Source organism: Leishmania donovani, chromosome 2, assembly GCF_000227135.1.
Source record: "Leishmania donovani BPK282A1 complete genome, chromosome 2".
In the NCBI taxonomy this organism is placed as follows: domain Eukaryota; phylum Euglenozoa; class Kinetoplastea; order Trypanosomatida; family Trypanosomatidae; genus Leishmania; species Leishmania donovani.
In genome coordinates this window covers 174,030-188,159 of record NC_018229.1, presented here as the reverse complement: position 1 = coordinate 188,159, position 14,130 = coordinate 174,030, and the positions used below count along the sequence as shown (strand labels likewise).

General features: G+C 63.8%; 3 protein-coding genes across 3 annotated transcripts; all 3 read left to right on the top strand.

Annotated features, from left to right (window-relative positions):
• Window positions 1-1,777: 1,777 nt before the first annotated feature.
• On the top strand, window positions 1,778-2,890 carry LDBPK_020400 (rhomboid-like protein; the record flags this gene model as incomplete). Its single annotated transcript, XM_003857888.1, has 1 exon — window positions 1,778-2,890. One exon carries the CDS (start codon window positions 1,778-1,780, stop codon window positions 2,888-2,890), a length of 1,113 nt encoding a protein of 370 aa, XP_003857936.1.
• A 3,878-nt stretch (window positions 2,891-6,768) lies between these two features.
• On the top strand, window positions 6,769-9,828 carry LDBPK_020390 (hypothetical protein, conserved; the record flags this gene model as incomplete). Its single annotated transcript, XM_003857887.1, has 1 exon — window positions 6,769-9,828. The coding sequence occupies one exon, from the start codon at window positions 6,769-6,771 to the stop codon at window positions 9,826-9,828; it is 3,060 nt and encodes a 1,019-aa protein (XP_003857935.1).
• A 2,417-nt stretch (window positions 9,829-12,245) lies between these two features.
• On the top strand, window positions 12,246-12,512 carry LDBPK_020380 (RNA-editing complex protein MP81, putative; the record flags this gene model as incomplete). The annotated part of the gene is made up of 1 exon (XM_003857886.1): window positions 12,246-12,512. The coding sequence occupies one exon, from the start codon at window positions 12,246-12,248 to the stop codon at window positions 12,510-12,512; it is 267 nt and encodes an 88-aa protein (XP_003857934.1).
• Window positions 12,513-14,130: the final 1,618 nt, after the last annotated feature.

The window sequence follows — 14,130 nt, the reverse complement described above, 5'->3', positions numbered from 1 at the left end:
GGCGGGTGGCTGGCGGTGACAACATGGGGCGCAGATGGTGTGCTGCCTATTACACCGCCGGCATTGTGGCACCCACCCACCCCCGCCTGCTGCTTGTGCCATGAGGGCGGCCGGCCCGGCGCTGTGCCCGGTATGCTACGCGGGATTCGCGGATCGCTTGAAGCTGACAGCGCGCCTCGACTGGGGCAATGATCTGACTGCGCGCATCTCACTCGCGCTGCACGGGCGCCCCCCCCCCTTGATGGGGTGTCTGTGGCCGCACCCCCACACCCTCTGTGCCCCCGTCGGTACGGCAGGCTGTGGGCTCTTTGTGCGCTGGCACCTGCCGATGCACGGGCCCCCTCTGCTGGGCACACCCGCCCCGGTGAGAGGCGTACGGGCTGAGGTGATGGTGGTGTGCGCGCATGCGTGTATACTTTTCTAGCTTATTCCCTGTGTGGTGAACTGCGGACATGTCGGACGCATGGAGGATACATGGGGGCTTGCGTACAACCCCCCCGTCTCCCTGGCAGTTGGAGGTGCTGCTCCGCCCTCTCCTCTTTTAGCGTATTTTTCGGAGCTCCTGAAAGTGTTTCCGTTGAGGTTTCTTCTCCTTGTACGAGGATGCGTCTTCTCTGGCAAGGAGTGCGCCCGTCTGAGGGGATGCGGTGAGGGAGAGGCGCTGATCACGTGCGTGCTCGGCTCTGGTCCAGCTTGTATGTGGTTGTCAGCCTTTCATCTCCGTTGTTTGTCGTGGCGCGCGGTTCTGGTGCGTACGATGGCAAGTGTGTGCACGTGGCCTTGAGCGCGCAAAGACGTTGCATTCTTTACGGTTGAGGCGCACTCTCTGCTTGTTTCGTTTCTCTTCTCCTCCGCCCTCTGCACAGTAGCGTGCCAGGCGTGTCTCTCACGCCCCCTCCCCTCGGAAGAAGAGATGCACATGTGCACACCGCAGTGCAGGCGTCAGTGCACGTCTGCCGCATGTGCGTGTGTGTGTGCGTCTGCGATCGTGCGTTGCGCTACATCACTTACAGCTCTCTCTACCCTTCTTTGTGCTTTCTGCCGTCCACAGCCCCCTCCCCTCTCCCCTGGCTTGGTGCGTCGTCTGGCCGAGCCACTCGTGACGCCCTCATCGAGCGTTGCGCTCCGTCGTCGGCGCTTCTCGCTTCTCTCGCGGGCTGCTGAAGCTGATGTGCTGTTCTTGAAGTGCGTTAACGCACGCGCGGCACCGTGGCAGCGGCTGCTGTGAGCTAAGGGACGTTGAGTGAGGATGGATGGGCCTGCTGGCGAAAATTTCGTGGAGGAGTACGTTTGAGGGGAGGTGGGGGAGGGAGGGGGCGCGCGTGCATCGTGCTTGAAAGGGTGGTGGGGCTGCTGTGCACGCACACACGCGCACACACTCTTCGCATGTGTACATTGTTTCTCTTGCCCTCTCGAGCAGTTACGCTCCAGCGAGGACCAACGGCTGAGAAGCGTGCCTCACCGCTGTCGAACTTGCCCTTCTCGCCTTCCCTCCCCCCACGCCACCGCCACCGCGGCATTCGCGGAAGAGACGTCCGCGTTCACGTATGCGCGTGCATGTGCCCTTTATGTGTGTGTGCGTGTCAGTGTGTGTGTGTGCCTGCAGGGGCTGGACGCATGCGGCTCCCTCACGAACCTCTTCTTTGGTGAGGCACACTTCTCTGTCTGTCTGCCTGTCTCTCTCCGCCTTCCGGTGGCCCCTTCCGCGCATCTCGGAGCCACACACCCAATACGCCCCGCCACGCGCAGCTGCACACTCTCCATTGCTGTGTTCCTCATGGTGCGTGCCGATCCAATATGCACGGCCATACACTTCGCCCCGATCCTCGTGCTCCTCACCGTCCACTGCTCTAGCGGGCGCTGGCCAACGGATGCAGACTGCGCCGAGCGCGTGATGCGCTACGGCTTCAGCGTCGCCCTCTGTGCTGAGCGACCTGCTAGCGTGCTCACGCACCTGTTCGTGCACATCTCGTCGAAGCACCTTCTCAGTAACGTCTTCTCCTTCGCCGCGACTCTTGCTGAGTTCGGCGACGTGGCGGGCTCCGCCGCGGAGGGTGCGGTGACTCGCCGGCGGGTCACTTCACGGGATGACGAGGAGCCGAGTGCGTCCGGCGGTGCTGCGGGGAGCTCTGCCGCACATAGAATGGCGTCGGAGATGCGCGCCATTTTGGGGCAGCGTAGCCGCGTGCAGGCCTGCGTCCGCTCGGCCGGCGCACTCTTCGTGTGGGCCGTCGGCGGTGCCGCCGGTGGACTGTGCTGCCAGATGCTCTACAACAACTTTACGCTGGCGCTGCGTCGCCAGTGCGCTGCGCGGGCTGCTGCCGCTGTTGCAGATGCGAAGCGAAAAGCCACATGGGGTGCTTCTGACGGACGCATACTGGCATCGCTTAGCCGAGTCGCCGAAGCGCTCCGGCAGCGCGCGGAGGCGTGCAACAGCATGTTGGCCGTGTCGGCTCAGGAGGCAGTGAACGATGCGATGCTCATGTGCGGGGCGAGTGCGGGCATCTGCGCCCTCTCCGGGTTCAGCGCCGCCTATTACGGCAGGTTCATCACCGCGTTCTGTCTTGTGGTGCCGGAGGCTCTCCTGCTGACCAAGGACCTCATCAACCGCTACATCGCACTGCTGGCGCCGAGCCTCGGCGCCACGGACTACGCGGCAGAGGCAGAGCGGCGTGCGCTGCGGTCGACGTGGCGCATCCTGGTGCCTGTCCAGAGCGTCGGCCACGCCGCACACGTGGGCGGCTTCATGGTGGGTTTGGGCATGGGCTACTGCTGGCTGTGGGTGCGGAAGTGCCGGCGCCTGCGCCTCGCACAAAGCCGTCGCCGTGCTGCTCAGTGGCTGCCGAGGCCGGGCATGCAAACATATGTGCATGCACGCTCGCGTTTCTAGGTCGGCGGGTGCTGAGGCTCTCCGCCCTCCCCACCACCAGCTTCCTCTTCGTCGCCGTCGTCCGGACGGGTGCGCAGCGCACCGTGGGCGTACACACTTCAATCGTTTCTCCGTGCTTCCCCACCCTTCCTCGCCCTCCGGAGACGATGGTCGGTTCTCCGTTCCTGCCGACTTGTGTCTCTACGGCGGAGGGCGGCGACGCGTCATGCGGAGACGTCGAGGGAACAGAGAACCACCACGACACGGGACACCCCTCACGAATAAGTCGGCACCCCACACCCCTCTCTTCCCCAAAACACTCCTTTGTGTGTAGTAGTAGACGCTGCCGGCATGCGATTACGTGTGCTGACGTCGTCCGCACGCGCTCACAGTTGCCGGCCTCCCCCCCTCCCTCCCCTCTCACCTCTCCTCTCCTCTCCGCCTTTTCTATGCAGCATATCTACTCTGCGCAACTTCGTCACTGTCGTGCCACCGCTTCTCTGTCCTTCTCCTTCTTTTCTCCTGCTTCGCTCGACACGCACACACGCATCGATTTGGGTGCCGCCGCTGATCCCCGCCTGCTCGCCGTGACGAACTCGACTCGCTGACAACACACAGACCAACAGAAGCCGCGAACGCCGGTGCTCGAGCGCTGCGCAGCTTCGCCGGTGGAGCTTCACCCGGTGGATCGACAGCGGGTTGCGTTGGGTAGGTCTGTGCCGTTGTCCTCTCTCTCTCCCTTTCTTCCTCATCACGATCACGATGTCCGCGCCTGCGGCCGACAGCGATCACACAGCGAAGGTGACTCGTGTTTTATATGCACGCACACAACCGTCTTCGACAGCAAGGCGTCTCGCTACTACGCCGTAGCTTCGACGAAGCCATACAACATGCTGCTTAGCACCGCACTGCGCGCTGATGTGGAAAGGATGATCGCCGAAAACGGCGGCGGGGGGGGTGCGTGCTGCGATGCTGGAGCGGCTCCCGGCCGTACCGGCGCAGTTCACCGCAACGACTAGAGAGCTGCGGCGTATCCGTCCCTTGAGACGGGGGGGGGGCGCCGCAACAGCGGCGTCCTCCAGTCTTCCGCTATGCGTGCGCGTGGAGAACGTAACCATCACAGGTGCTTGGAAAAGCTTTTACGCGAACCCGGAGCTGCTGGGGGTCAGCTTCCAAGTATACATTTTTTTCCGCGAGTCGGCGTTGACGGCCGCGCTCGCAGCACCGGCCGGCGCTATACGGGTAGCAGGCAAGTCAGCGCAGGTGTCTGTGGTGGCACGCGATGCTGCCGTCGCAACTGCTGCGGACCCCTGTCCCGGTGTTTCCAACCACCTTTCCCGTGAGACTTACGACCATGGCTCGACCTTGGCGCTGTCGAAGACTGACGGCAACACAGCGACACAAGGCCCAGAAACGCGTGAAGCGCGCGATACGATGAGCTCGAGTGCCGCTGGCAGGCGCCGGGCACGCGGACTTACTGCGGTAGCCACCACACTGAGCTCATATACGTCGTCCGTTGCTGCCGACCTTACCGCTCGGCAACCCGCCAAACCCTTTATGTGGAGTCTGCAGAGGGATGACGCCTTTCCAAGCGTACGGCAGAACCTGCTGAAGGCGCTAACACGCAAGGACTACCTGAGCGCGTACGGGCGCGAGGTGTATGTGCTCGCCCACCTGACGCTGAGCGATCTATCAAGGATGCTGTCCACGAAGCTGCCGTCTTCGTCATCCAGGTCTTCCAGGACGCAGGCTCGCACTGCATCGGGAGAAGTCGCTAGCACTGGTGTAGCTCTGGATTTGGAAGGCGCATCAGCCACGGGAGCTTCACAGCGTCACGCTCGCAGCACGACAGGGATGCTAGCAGTCTCAGAGACGGACGATGCGAACTCCTGTGACATCCTCGTAGCTTCGGCAACCTCGCGGATCCCGCCACGTGGAGGGCCGAACCTATCCACTCCCATGACGACCGATGGCAGGGCGCCGCATCCAACCGTACTCGTGGAAGCAGCACAGAACGCCTACCACTTCACGCGTTCCTCTGAGTGTACGAACACTACTTGCATCGCCGGTGCTGTGTGCATCACGGTGATGATCGTCCTCCTTGCCTGTGCGCTTCTCGCGTACGTGCATCAGCTCTGGCGCCGGCGACGCGAGAAGCGCGCGGACAAGCGGAGGCTGTTGCGACACGAGTTGCGTTGAGTGGTGCGCTGGAAGGGATGGGCATGGCTTTGTTACGTAGGCGCATAGACACGCACAGACAGACAGCCCGACAAGCGTGAGGTGTCTCTCATGATCTCCATCCGACGCACTTGCGTCGGTGCGTGGGCAGGCCTCCATGTGCAGGCTCCCTTCTGCGCCCTCTGCCTTTTCCAGCTACGGGGATACCTGTGACACCCCCCCTTTTTGCCAGCGGCGTGTTGTGGCGCTCGCACTGCGACTGCGTGTCTGCGGAACGTCCACACGCATGTATATGTATGTGTTTGTACTCCTATTTTTTTTTTTTTTTTTCGGAATATCTGCTTATGTGCAAACATGTGACTGCCGTGGCGCTGCTGCAACTCTCCCTCTGTCTGTCTGTGCGTGCGTGTGTTTTATGGACTCCTATCCTTCCATGTGCGCACTGGGCATCAAGACACGGCGGGCGCTCTCCGTCGCTTCCCTCTGCGTACCTCGTCCGCGCTGTGGCATACGCAGAGCGGCGATGCACCACACGATGCCGGGAGGCGAGAGGGCCGAGTGCAGCAGGAGCAGGTGCCTTTTCCTGCGATTCGTAAACAACTATATGCGTGCATGCAGGCTTTGTGCTGTGTGTCACGTGTCCTCCTGCCGAAGGGCACGCGCATCCGAAGCTGGACATGGCAGCCCACGGACGAACAGCAACCACGACGCCAGCGGAGAGAAAGGGGACATGACCGTGAATCTTGCTCACGAGCGGGTCGACGCCAACGACGGCTGAGTGCGCGTGTAGCGGTGTGTGTGTGTGTGCCTTCGCTTACGTGTCTGTGCAGGTGCGCAGGCGAAGGTGTACGATGGTGGTCATGTGAGGCCGCTCTTTCAATCCGCAACGCGCGACGCCTGCGCCACACACACCCACCTATGCTCGACTCATCAACACCCCTACTTCTCGACGCCGTCGTCGACTCTTCATCATCATCGACGTGGCTCTCCTTCTCCTAAACCGCTCTTCCTCATGCGCGTCTGTGCCAACGCGGCTCAGTCTCGCTCACTGGCGACGCGCACACCCACGCACATGGAAGCATCGCCCACGCGCGACTTCTCTACTCCAACGTCTCAACGCTTGTGCGGGTACTTACAACCCTCCTCCCTCTGCGCGACTTCTCTGCTCGAACGCTACGCCTCGTTTCTTTTAGTCCAGCCTTGATTTCGCTTCTCTGCGTCGTTCGGCGTACACGCAACACGCACAACTCCCACGCCGCTTTCCGTTGGCTCTCAACGTTGCCCAACAGCAGGGATAAGCGATGCTGATGCTTGATTAAGGACGCCATCACAACAGAAACAGCACGTTAACATAAAAAAAGCAAGCAGAAGGGGGCTGCATCTACAACACTGCGGCGGCACACGAAGCATGTGCACTCGTTGTCAGCACTGCACCGTTTTTATCACCCTCTCTCCGTCTTTACTCGTCTCTCTCTCTCTCTCTCTCTGTGCGTGTGTGTGTGTGTGTGACGGCCTTGTGGTCCCCCTCCCCCCTCTCCCGAACCCCCCTTGAATCCTTCATCACACCCCTCGCCGGCGCTTTCCCTACAACGTGTGGCTCTTCCTTCTCTTCTTTCTCTGTCGCACGTGGGCTCTGTCGGGAGCGCAACTCGGCTACTGTGTTGGTGTCCAGGCTGTGCCCCCCTTGCCGGGCTTCGTCTCTAAGCGTGCGAGGGAGCGCTATGGGAGTGGTGCCGGTGAAGCGTCGGGGTGGCTTCCGCCGCGATGAGGACCGTCGACTGCGACTGTCGCGCCGATGTGGGGCGACGGTGGCTGTGGTCATGGTCTTCCTGCGTCTTTTCAGTCACACGAGCCCAGCCGCACACGCCTTCAACGTCTGCGCGGACATCAGCCGCTGTAGCGAGTGTGTCTTCGACCAAACCGATGGGCTCATGCCACCGCCCCTGATGTGCGGTTGGTGCGAGAGCACGCAGACGTGCAAGGAGGTTAACAGCACGGTGCTGTCTTACTACCGAACCACCCCCGCTACCGGCGGCGCTGGCGGTGCAGGCGACGCAGAGGTGGAGCACACCCCAGATGAAATCGCCGCGTTCCGTGAGCAGTTCTGCGCGGATTTTCGCGAGCGCAACTTCAACGCGGTGTGCCCCGACATGTTCTGCACCGCCTCGAAGACGACGAACAATATCTACATCTGCCGCGCGCCGTCCATCGCTGCGCTCGTGCTCGGCTGCATCTTGTTTGTTCTCTCCATCCTCCTGTACACGTGGATGCAGACCATTCACCAACTGCCGTGGAAGTACGAGCCGTTCCTGTCCGACCTCCTCGCCGGTCGGCCCAGGCCTCCTGACCCGGCGGGCGACGACGGCGACACCGAGGCTATCGTCGACGACTGCCGCGACACGGCCGCGGTGCCAGACATCAATCCGCCGCCCGCAGTGCAGAGGGGGGATAGCGCCGCCTCGCCGTTTCGCGATCGCGACGGCGGCACCGAGGATTTCGGAGAGCGCGGCGGTGATGACGGTGGTGAGGGGGTATCATCAAGCCCGACCGCGCAGCGGCAGCAGCAGCAGCAGCCGGGGCAGCATGCCCTTCTCCATCGCGCCGCGCCGATCGTGACGACGACAGCGGCAACCGGCTACTGCCCAATCTGCCGATGCCGCCATCCCGTCCCCCTTGGCCCGGGCGACGTCTGTTTCTGGTGCAACGTCGCCCGCTTCGCCTTTGTGCCCGTCTCTCTGGCCCTCCTCAGCTCGTCCATCGTCATCGTCCTCAGCTTCGCCGTGTCGCTGAAGCCGTGGTTCGCCGATATTTACTTTACTGAGGTGCTCGTCGCGGCGTACCTTTCCTTCGGCGGCTTCGTCTGGTACGTTGTGCGTTACCGCCGCCGCGCGCCGCTCTTCTGCTTCGAGACGGAGGAGGAGCGCGAGGCGAAGGAGGAGGTGTGGTCCTCAACGCGGCACCGACGGCCCACCTCGCGGTTGCCGTCGGCAGCCGCCGGCCCCGCGTCCGTCATTGGCAGCGCATCCGAGGTGGAGAGGGAGAGCATGCCTTCGCCACTGCACTCGCAGAGCGTGAGGCTGCAGCTCTTGAACGACGCGCGACACAACATGGCCAGCACCACATATCTGAGACTGGCACTGCGGCTGCGTGGGCGGTCGTTGCTCGACCAGATCCCGGAGTTGAAGAAGTACCGTGCGCAAATTGCATCGATGCACCTCGCACCAGCCACCCTGACGAAGGTTGGCGGTGTTTTGGCGGCGATGTGCACGCCCACGGCTGCCACGATGGCGGGCTCTGGCGCGTACGGCGGAGATGCGGGTACTACAGCGCCCACCACAGCCACCGCCGCTGCCACCAGGGCTGTGGCTGCTGCGGGTGCCTCCATGACAGCCGTGACGAGGGCCGACGTGGACGCCACCGCGGCAACGCTCACAGCGTCTATGCCGTCGTGCTTGTCCTTACCATTTCAGCAGACGCGTCTGCCGCAGCACCCAACGCCGCTGCCGTCGGCAGTTGCGGCCGCGGCCGTGGAAAGCACCGATACGGCGAGTGTCGTGGCAGCGTCCACGCTCCCTTCCGATGCCCAAACATCCCCGGCTGCAGCTGCTGGATCCGCTTCGGCGGCCGTTGCGACGAGCGCGGCGGCCGCGACGCCGATGCCGCTGGCGACGACGCTGCCCGATGGAGTGGCTCGTCAGAAGCGGGCCGAGACGGCCCAGCTGCTCAGCTCCGACTTTCTCTCCCCGCCGTACCGCAAAGCCCTTAAGGCGACCCTCTTCAGGGACGAGCTCATCATGTGGTACTCCGAGCCGCGGCTGCGCAGCGTGCTGATGGAGAACAAGTGGCTGCTGCTGGACTTGCTCGCGGGCCTCCTCTTTGGCATCTGGATGCTGATGCTGTCCTCGGTGAGCGACAACACCTTCGCTATTGTGCGGCTGAGCGGCTCGACAGCCGTGGCGGCGTGCGGCCTGGTCGTTGTGCTTGGTTTTGCGCTGCTGCTCGTCGTGGTCGTCCGCAGCTGCAGGCGACTCTACGTGCTCACGGACGAGCGGCTTATTACAGTGTACGAGAGCATCATCGAACCGGTGGTGACCGCGACAGACCTGAGTAGCGTCCGCTTCGCCGCCCTGTACGGCTACCACAGCATCTGGGCCCGCGAGCCGGTGCTCGACTTCTCCTGGGAGGTCCCTGCGACAGAGCGCAAGATGCCGGCCATCAAGAGCCACAAGTTCTCGGGCATCACGGATCTGCACGAGTTTCTGTACTACTTCCGCATGGTGGCGCCGCAGATGCCATTCCACCTGCAGCAGATTTCGGAGTCGACGCGACAGGACCGCACCGAGTGGCGCATGCACGTCATCCTGTGCATCGGCTTGTTTGTTGCACTGCCCATCATCACGGTGTACCCGCATGCGGTGCCGGACTTCCTCGCTGCCTACCTCTACGTGGTGGCGCTGCTGCTCATCGGCTCGACGCTGCTGCGCGGACTGCGGGCACAGCAGATGACATGTGCGCCGCTGAACATTGCCGCGTCGTGGGCTCCGGTCCCGGCGCGGAACGAGATGGACGGCGCAGAGCCGTTGCAGCCGCTGCCGCCGTCGGTGGTGACACATGCACCGGACGGGTGCTCAGCGCCCAAGACAACGCCGTCCAGCTTTGGGGGCCACGAAGGGGCCGCAGGAGTTCTGCACAGCGTCAGCGTCACCGACATCCGTGCCGATATGGAGCCCGAGCGGCAGAAAAGACCCCGCCTTTGTGTGACTGGGCACCGCTGGCAGTGATGCGACGGCCACTGCGTCGATGGCGCGCGTATGCCGGAAAGCCTTGCGTCCGCCGTAGCTGCCGATACCATCGTTGACGCCACGGGTGGCTGACTTCGTGGGTTGTGCCGGGGGCGGCGCTAGGCTCGCGGGGACCGTGGCCAGCGTAACGGTGTCCTGCCCTTGGCCTATCGCCGGGAAGGGTGGCAAGGCGGCGCTGCGGGGGGGGCACAACAACAATCGCGGAGGGTTGTGGAGGGGCGCACGCAGGATGGGCGCTGGCCGCTTCGTGCCTCGATGCACGCCTCGAAAGCTGACTTCGTCTCCACCACTCGCTGGAGCCAGAGCCGCGCCGCTGTCTGCGACCGCTGGCAGCCGGATGCGGGCTACGCCGGCATCGGCCAGCACCAGTCCAGCAAACTGACCTACGACGGCAGCAAGCACGCCATCCACGGATGGTGTGCACGGGCCACCTACATCTGCCCCCACCCCACCATCGCTGGTTCCGACAGACAGAGCCATGGCGGCTGTGAGAGTCGGCCCCAGTGCCCGCTCGCGCGGTTTACGCATCGCGGCACTAGCGCACGGCAGCGGCAGGGGAGGGGTGGCGGCTGCCAACAGCGGTGGGGCCCTCGTGTTCGACGCCGCCCCTCGACCCGCATCTTTCTTTTTCCGTGCTCGTCACCAGCGCTCTTCGCCCTCTTCTCGTTTAGGGCGTTACAGGAGGCCTCTCTTCCCCTCTCTTCGCTCTTGCTCTGCCAGTGCACTGTCCAGATTGATGGACGGATGCCTGCGCCATCTTCTGTTCTCTTCCACTTTTCACTTGTGTCGCTAAGGAGGGAGAGGGGGGGGTGCGGTCTGCTGGCTCACGCGTGCGCGTTGGCCGCTGGCATGGCTCTCTGTTGCCTCCACACCACACTCCACGGCCCTCCTCCGCTGTAGCTGAGTGATCCAGTCGGCCACCACCGTCCGCCAGCCACTTCTCTGTCCGTGAAAGGTACTCTCCTCACGCTAGTTGGACAGCCGCGAGGTCGAATCTCCGCTTGCTCTCCTGTGTCTGTGTGTCTGCCGTTCGAGGGCTTCCCGCCTCGCTGTCGACGCCGGCCTTTTCCCTTCACATGCCATTCTTTCTATGCTGCCGTCCATGCGACTGTCACACCTCTTTCTTTCCACCCACGCATGCAGTTGCGGCAAGAGAGTTCACATCCGCCGAAGCGCGGCAGCGGCATCGCCCTGCTCGCGGATAGGGCTCGTAGGCGTGTCCTCGCCTCACATCCTCACCGGCGAACGCGAGGCACAGAGGCAGGCACTAGTGCGCATCCTTGTGTGCTTCCATAGACATGTACGCATTCCTTAAGCCGCGTTTGTGTTTTCGTATGACGGAGGCGCGCACGCTGGAGCGAGTCGGGGCGACGCGGAGAGCAGCGGAAAGCCCACCCCTCCCTCCCACAAAGACGAACAAGCGACAGCGCAGATGGTTTTCGGCAACGCCGGGGAGGACGTGATGGCGGGATGAAGGAGATTGTGTGTGTGCGGGTGTGGGGCTGAGGGGGGGGGGGCGTCGCTGCTGTGTTTCGCTTTTCTTGCCCCATCGACTCCGTGCGCCTCTCCATCCCTTTGGAGGTGGGCAGGACGGCGCCCCTTCCCGTGAGCTCTGCTCGCTCATATCTCGTTGAGGACGTAATCCTTACCGCGGCGATGAAGCGCACCCATCGGGGGTGCGCACGTACGCATCGCCTGCACGTTATCGGCATATGCGCTGGTGCTTGCAGCTCCGTCGCTCGTAGCGGTGAGAGGCTGAACCGCTGTGGACGGTATTTCTCATATGTGTGTGCTTGTCTGGAGGTGGAGGCGAAGGTGTTCGTGTGCGCGTTCACGCGCGTGCCGAAGGGTTCATGAGCAGGGGGCTGCTCTTGTTTGGGTTTTGTTTCGGACCGCCGGTAACGCGAGGGGGTGCGCGGGGAAGGTGCTTCGCGCTGCACTGCACTTCTCTCTCTCTGTGCGTGCTGCTGCTGCTGTTGCCGTGCCCTTCATCGTCAGGGCGTGGGGTGGGTGCTGCCCGTGTGCCTGTCTGCCTCGACGGTAGACGGGGCACTCATTCTCTTTCCTACGGGCGTTTCGTTGCGGGTCTCGCCGGCGTGCGCTGTGCCACACGTGCTGGGCCACGCAGCTATGCGGCTCGCTTCTAACGATGTCTTCCTAAAGGTAACCCGCCCGAGCAACAACAACAGCGCACGGCAACCGAAAAGCACGACGGGACAGAGAAGGGGCGGAGGGAGGGCCACCGCATGCTGCACCGGGCATGTGTGTGCGGCGGGTGTTCGCGTGCGGCGAGGCGAGACACGTAAAACAACCGACATGGTCGTGCTGTGCATGTAGGTGCTCTGTTTTCTCCTGCTCTTTGCCACGCGCGCGCGGGTGTGCGCAGCTCGAGGAGGATGGTGGGCAAGAGAGGCGGAGACGGAGGGAGGGCGGGGGATGGCGCGCTCGCGCTCGCGAGAAGCCGCGTACGCTCCGCACGACTTCGCTTGCCTTACACGTCTTCCTCTTCTTGGATGCACATTACTTTCTTCGCTGCTCTCCCTCTGTGCCCTTCCGTGTTGCACTCTCTTACACACACACACACACGCATGCACATGCACGCATGCATCCTTGCGAAAGGAGATCAATGCTGCCGATCCGACGCTCGTCGCGTCCCTCGCTGACGTCGCTGCCGGTGTGCGGCCGGTGGCGCCACGGTGTGCACCCGGTCCGCTCGGCATTTGTGCACACTGCCGTCCTTCGACAAGCCAGCACACCATCGACTCGTCCCTCGGGCACCGCCAACGGCGGCTTTGGCAGTAGCGGCGTCCGTGACGGCAGTGCACCAGCTCCTCCTAGCAGAGGCGACGGTGCTGCGGTGGCGCCGCAGCCGCCGTCGCCGCAGGGCGTGAGCCCCGAGCTCTGCTTCTACGAGACGTTCATCTTGTCCGATGTCGACGTGCATCTTACCCTCCTCGAGGAGGCGCACTACAAACACGGCGTGTGGCTCAACGTGCCACCGCAGCTCGCGCCCTCCGTCCCAAACGTCGGCCCACCCGCCGTGCCGGAGCCCATCTACCCATCGGCACAGCGGGAGCGACTAGCGGCCATGACGGCGGCCATGACGGCAGTGCAGAACAAGCGCGGCCGAGGCGCCAGCGGCGGCGGCTGCGCGACGGATGCGGAGCTCATAGTAGAGCCGTCGTGCCTTGCCTACCGCCCCACCCACGACCCGCCGCCCTTCTCCACGACTGGCACGCGCTCGCTAAGGATTCCAGAGCAAAGGCGGGCGGCAGCAGAAGCAGCCGCCCCGAGCACAAGCGACGCCGTCTCCCGTGTGTCTCCACCTGCACCGTCTTCCGTGACAGCGTCAGCGGCAGAGGCGAGCTTCGCGGAAGGCACCACCACCACTACCACACGCAGCATGCATGCGGAAGTACAGACAGTTGCCATACGCATGCCGGTGGTCCCCTCAATGCTGTACCACTGCAGTGCGTGCAGTCGCCCGTTTAGGCGACGCCAGGCCGCAGAGGAGCACGTGCAGCAGCGCCACGAGTCGCGCGGCAACTGCAGCGGCGCTAGCGCCGCTGCAGTTGTGATGGAGGGCCCGGGGCCTGGTGAGATCATCGGATACGAGGAGAAGGCCGTCGCCGTGGCGACCACCAAGACGGCCGCTGCAGCCCGCGTGACAAGTCCTTTGCCAATGAAAGCGGCGGCGAAGGCGAAGGGGATGGAGGCGAGCGCTGAAGTCGCGACCACCAAGGGCGTCGCCGGCGCCTCAAGTGCTGTCAAGCCCTCCGCCTTTTATCTCGCTGCTAACTACCGCGCGACACCGCGAGTTGACCTCCCGGAGGACGATCTTATCGACGAACTCCTCGATGTCGTATGGGACGACGTGGCGCTGGCGCGAGACGACATCGCGAAGCCATCTGATCTTCCCACAACACGAGCCGATCTCCCGCAACACCCGAAGCGGAGCTACGATAGCTGCCAAGGCCGTTTTTTCATCCCCAGTGTGCTCATCGTGGAGGGCGTCGCCGACAACCGCGCTCAGCTGGAGGCGGCGGCGGAGCGGGCCGTTGTGCGAGCCACGCCAGATGGCGCCGCGCCAGGCATCAAGCGTCGGCCTTCGTCTGCGATGTCGGTGTTTTTGCCATCCACGATGGCTCCCCGCCTGCTCCCAACGCAGCGGCGCAACGCCGACGGCACGCTCGGTGCTGGCGGCGCCGATGCCGATGCCGCCGGCGGCGGCATCGGCGGGGGGGGGGCTTGGGGGGGGGGGGCCCCGCCCGGGGGGGGGGG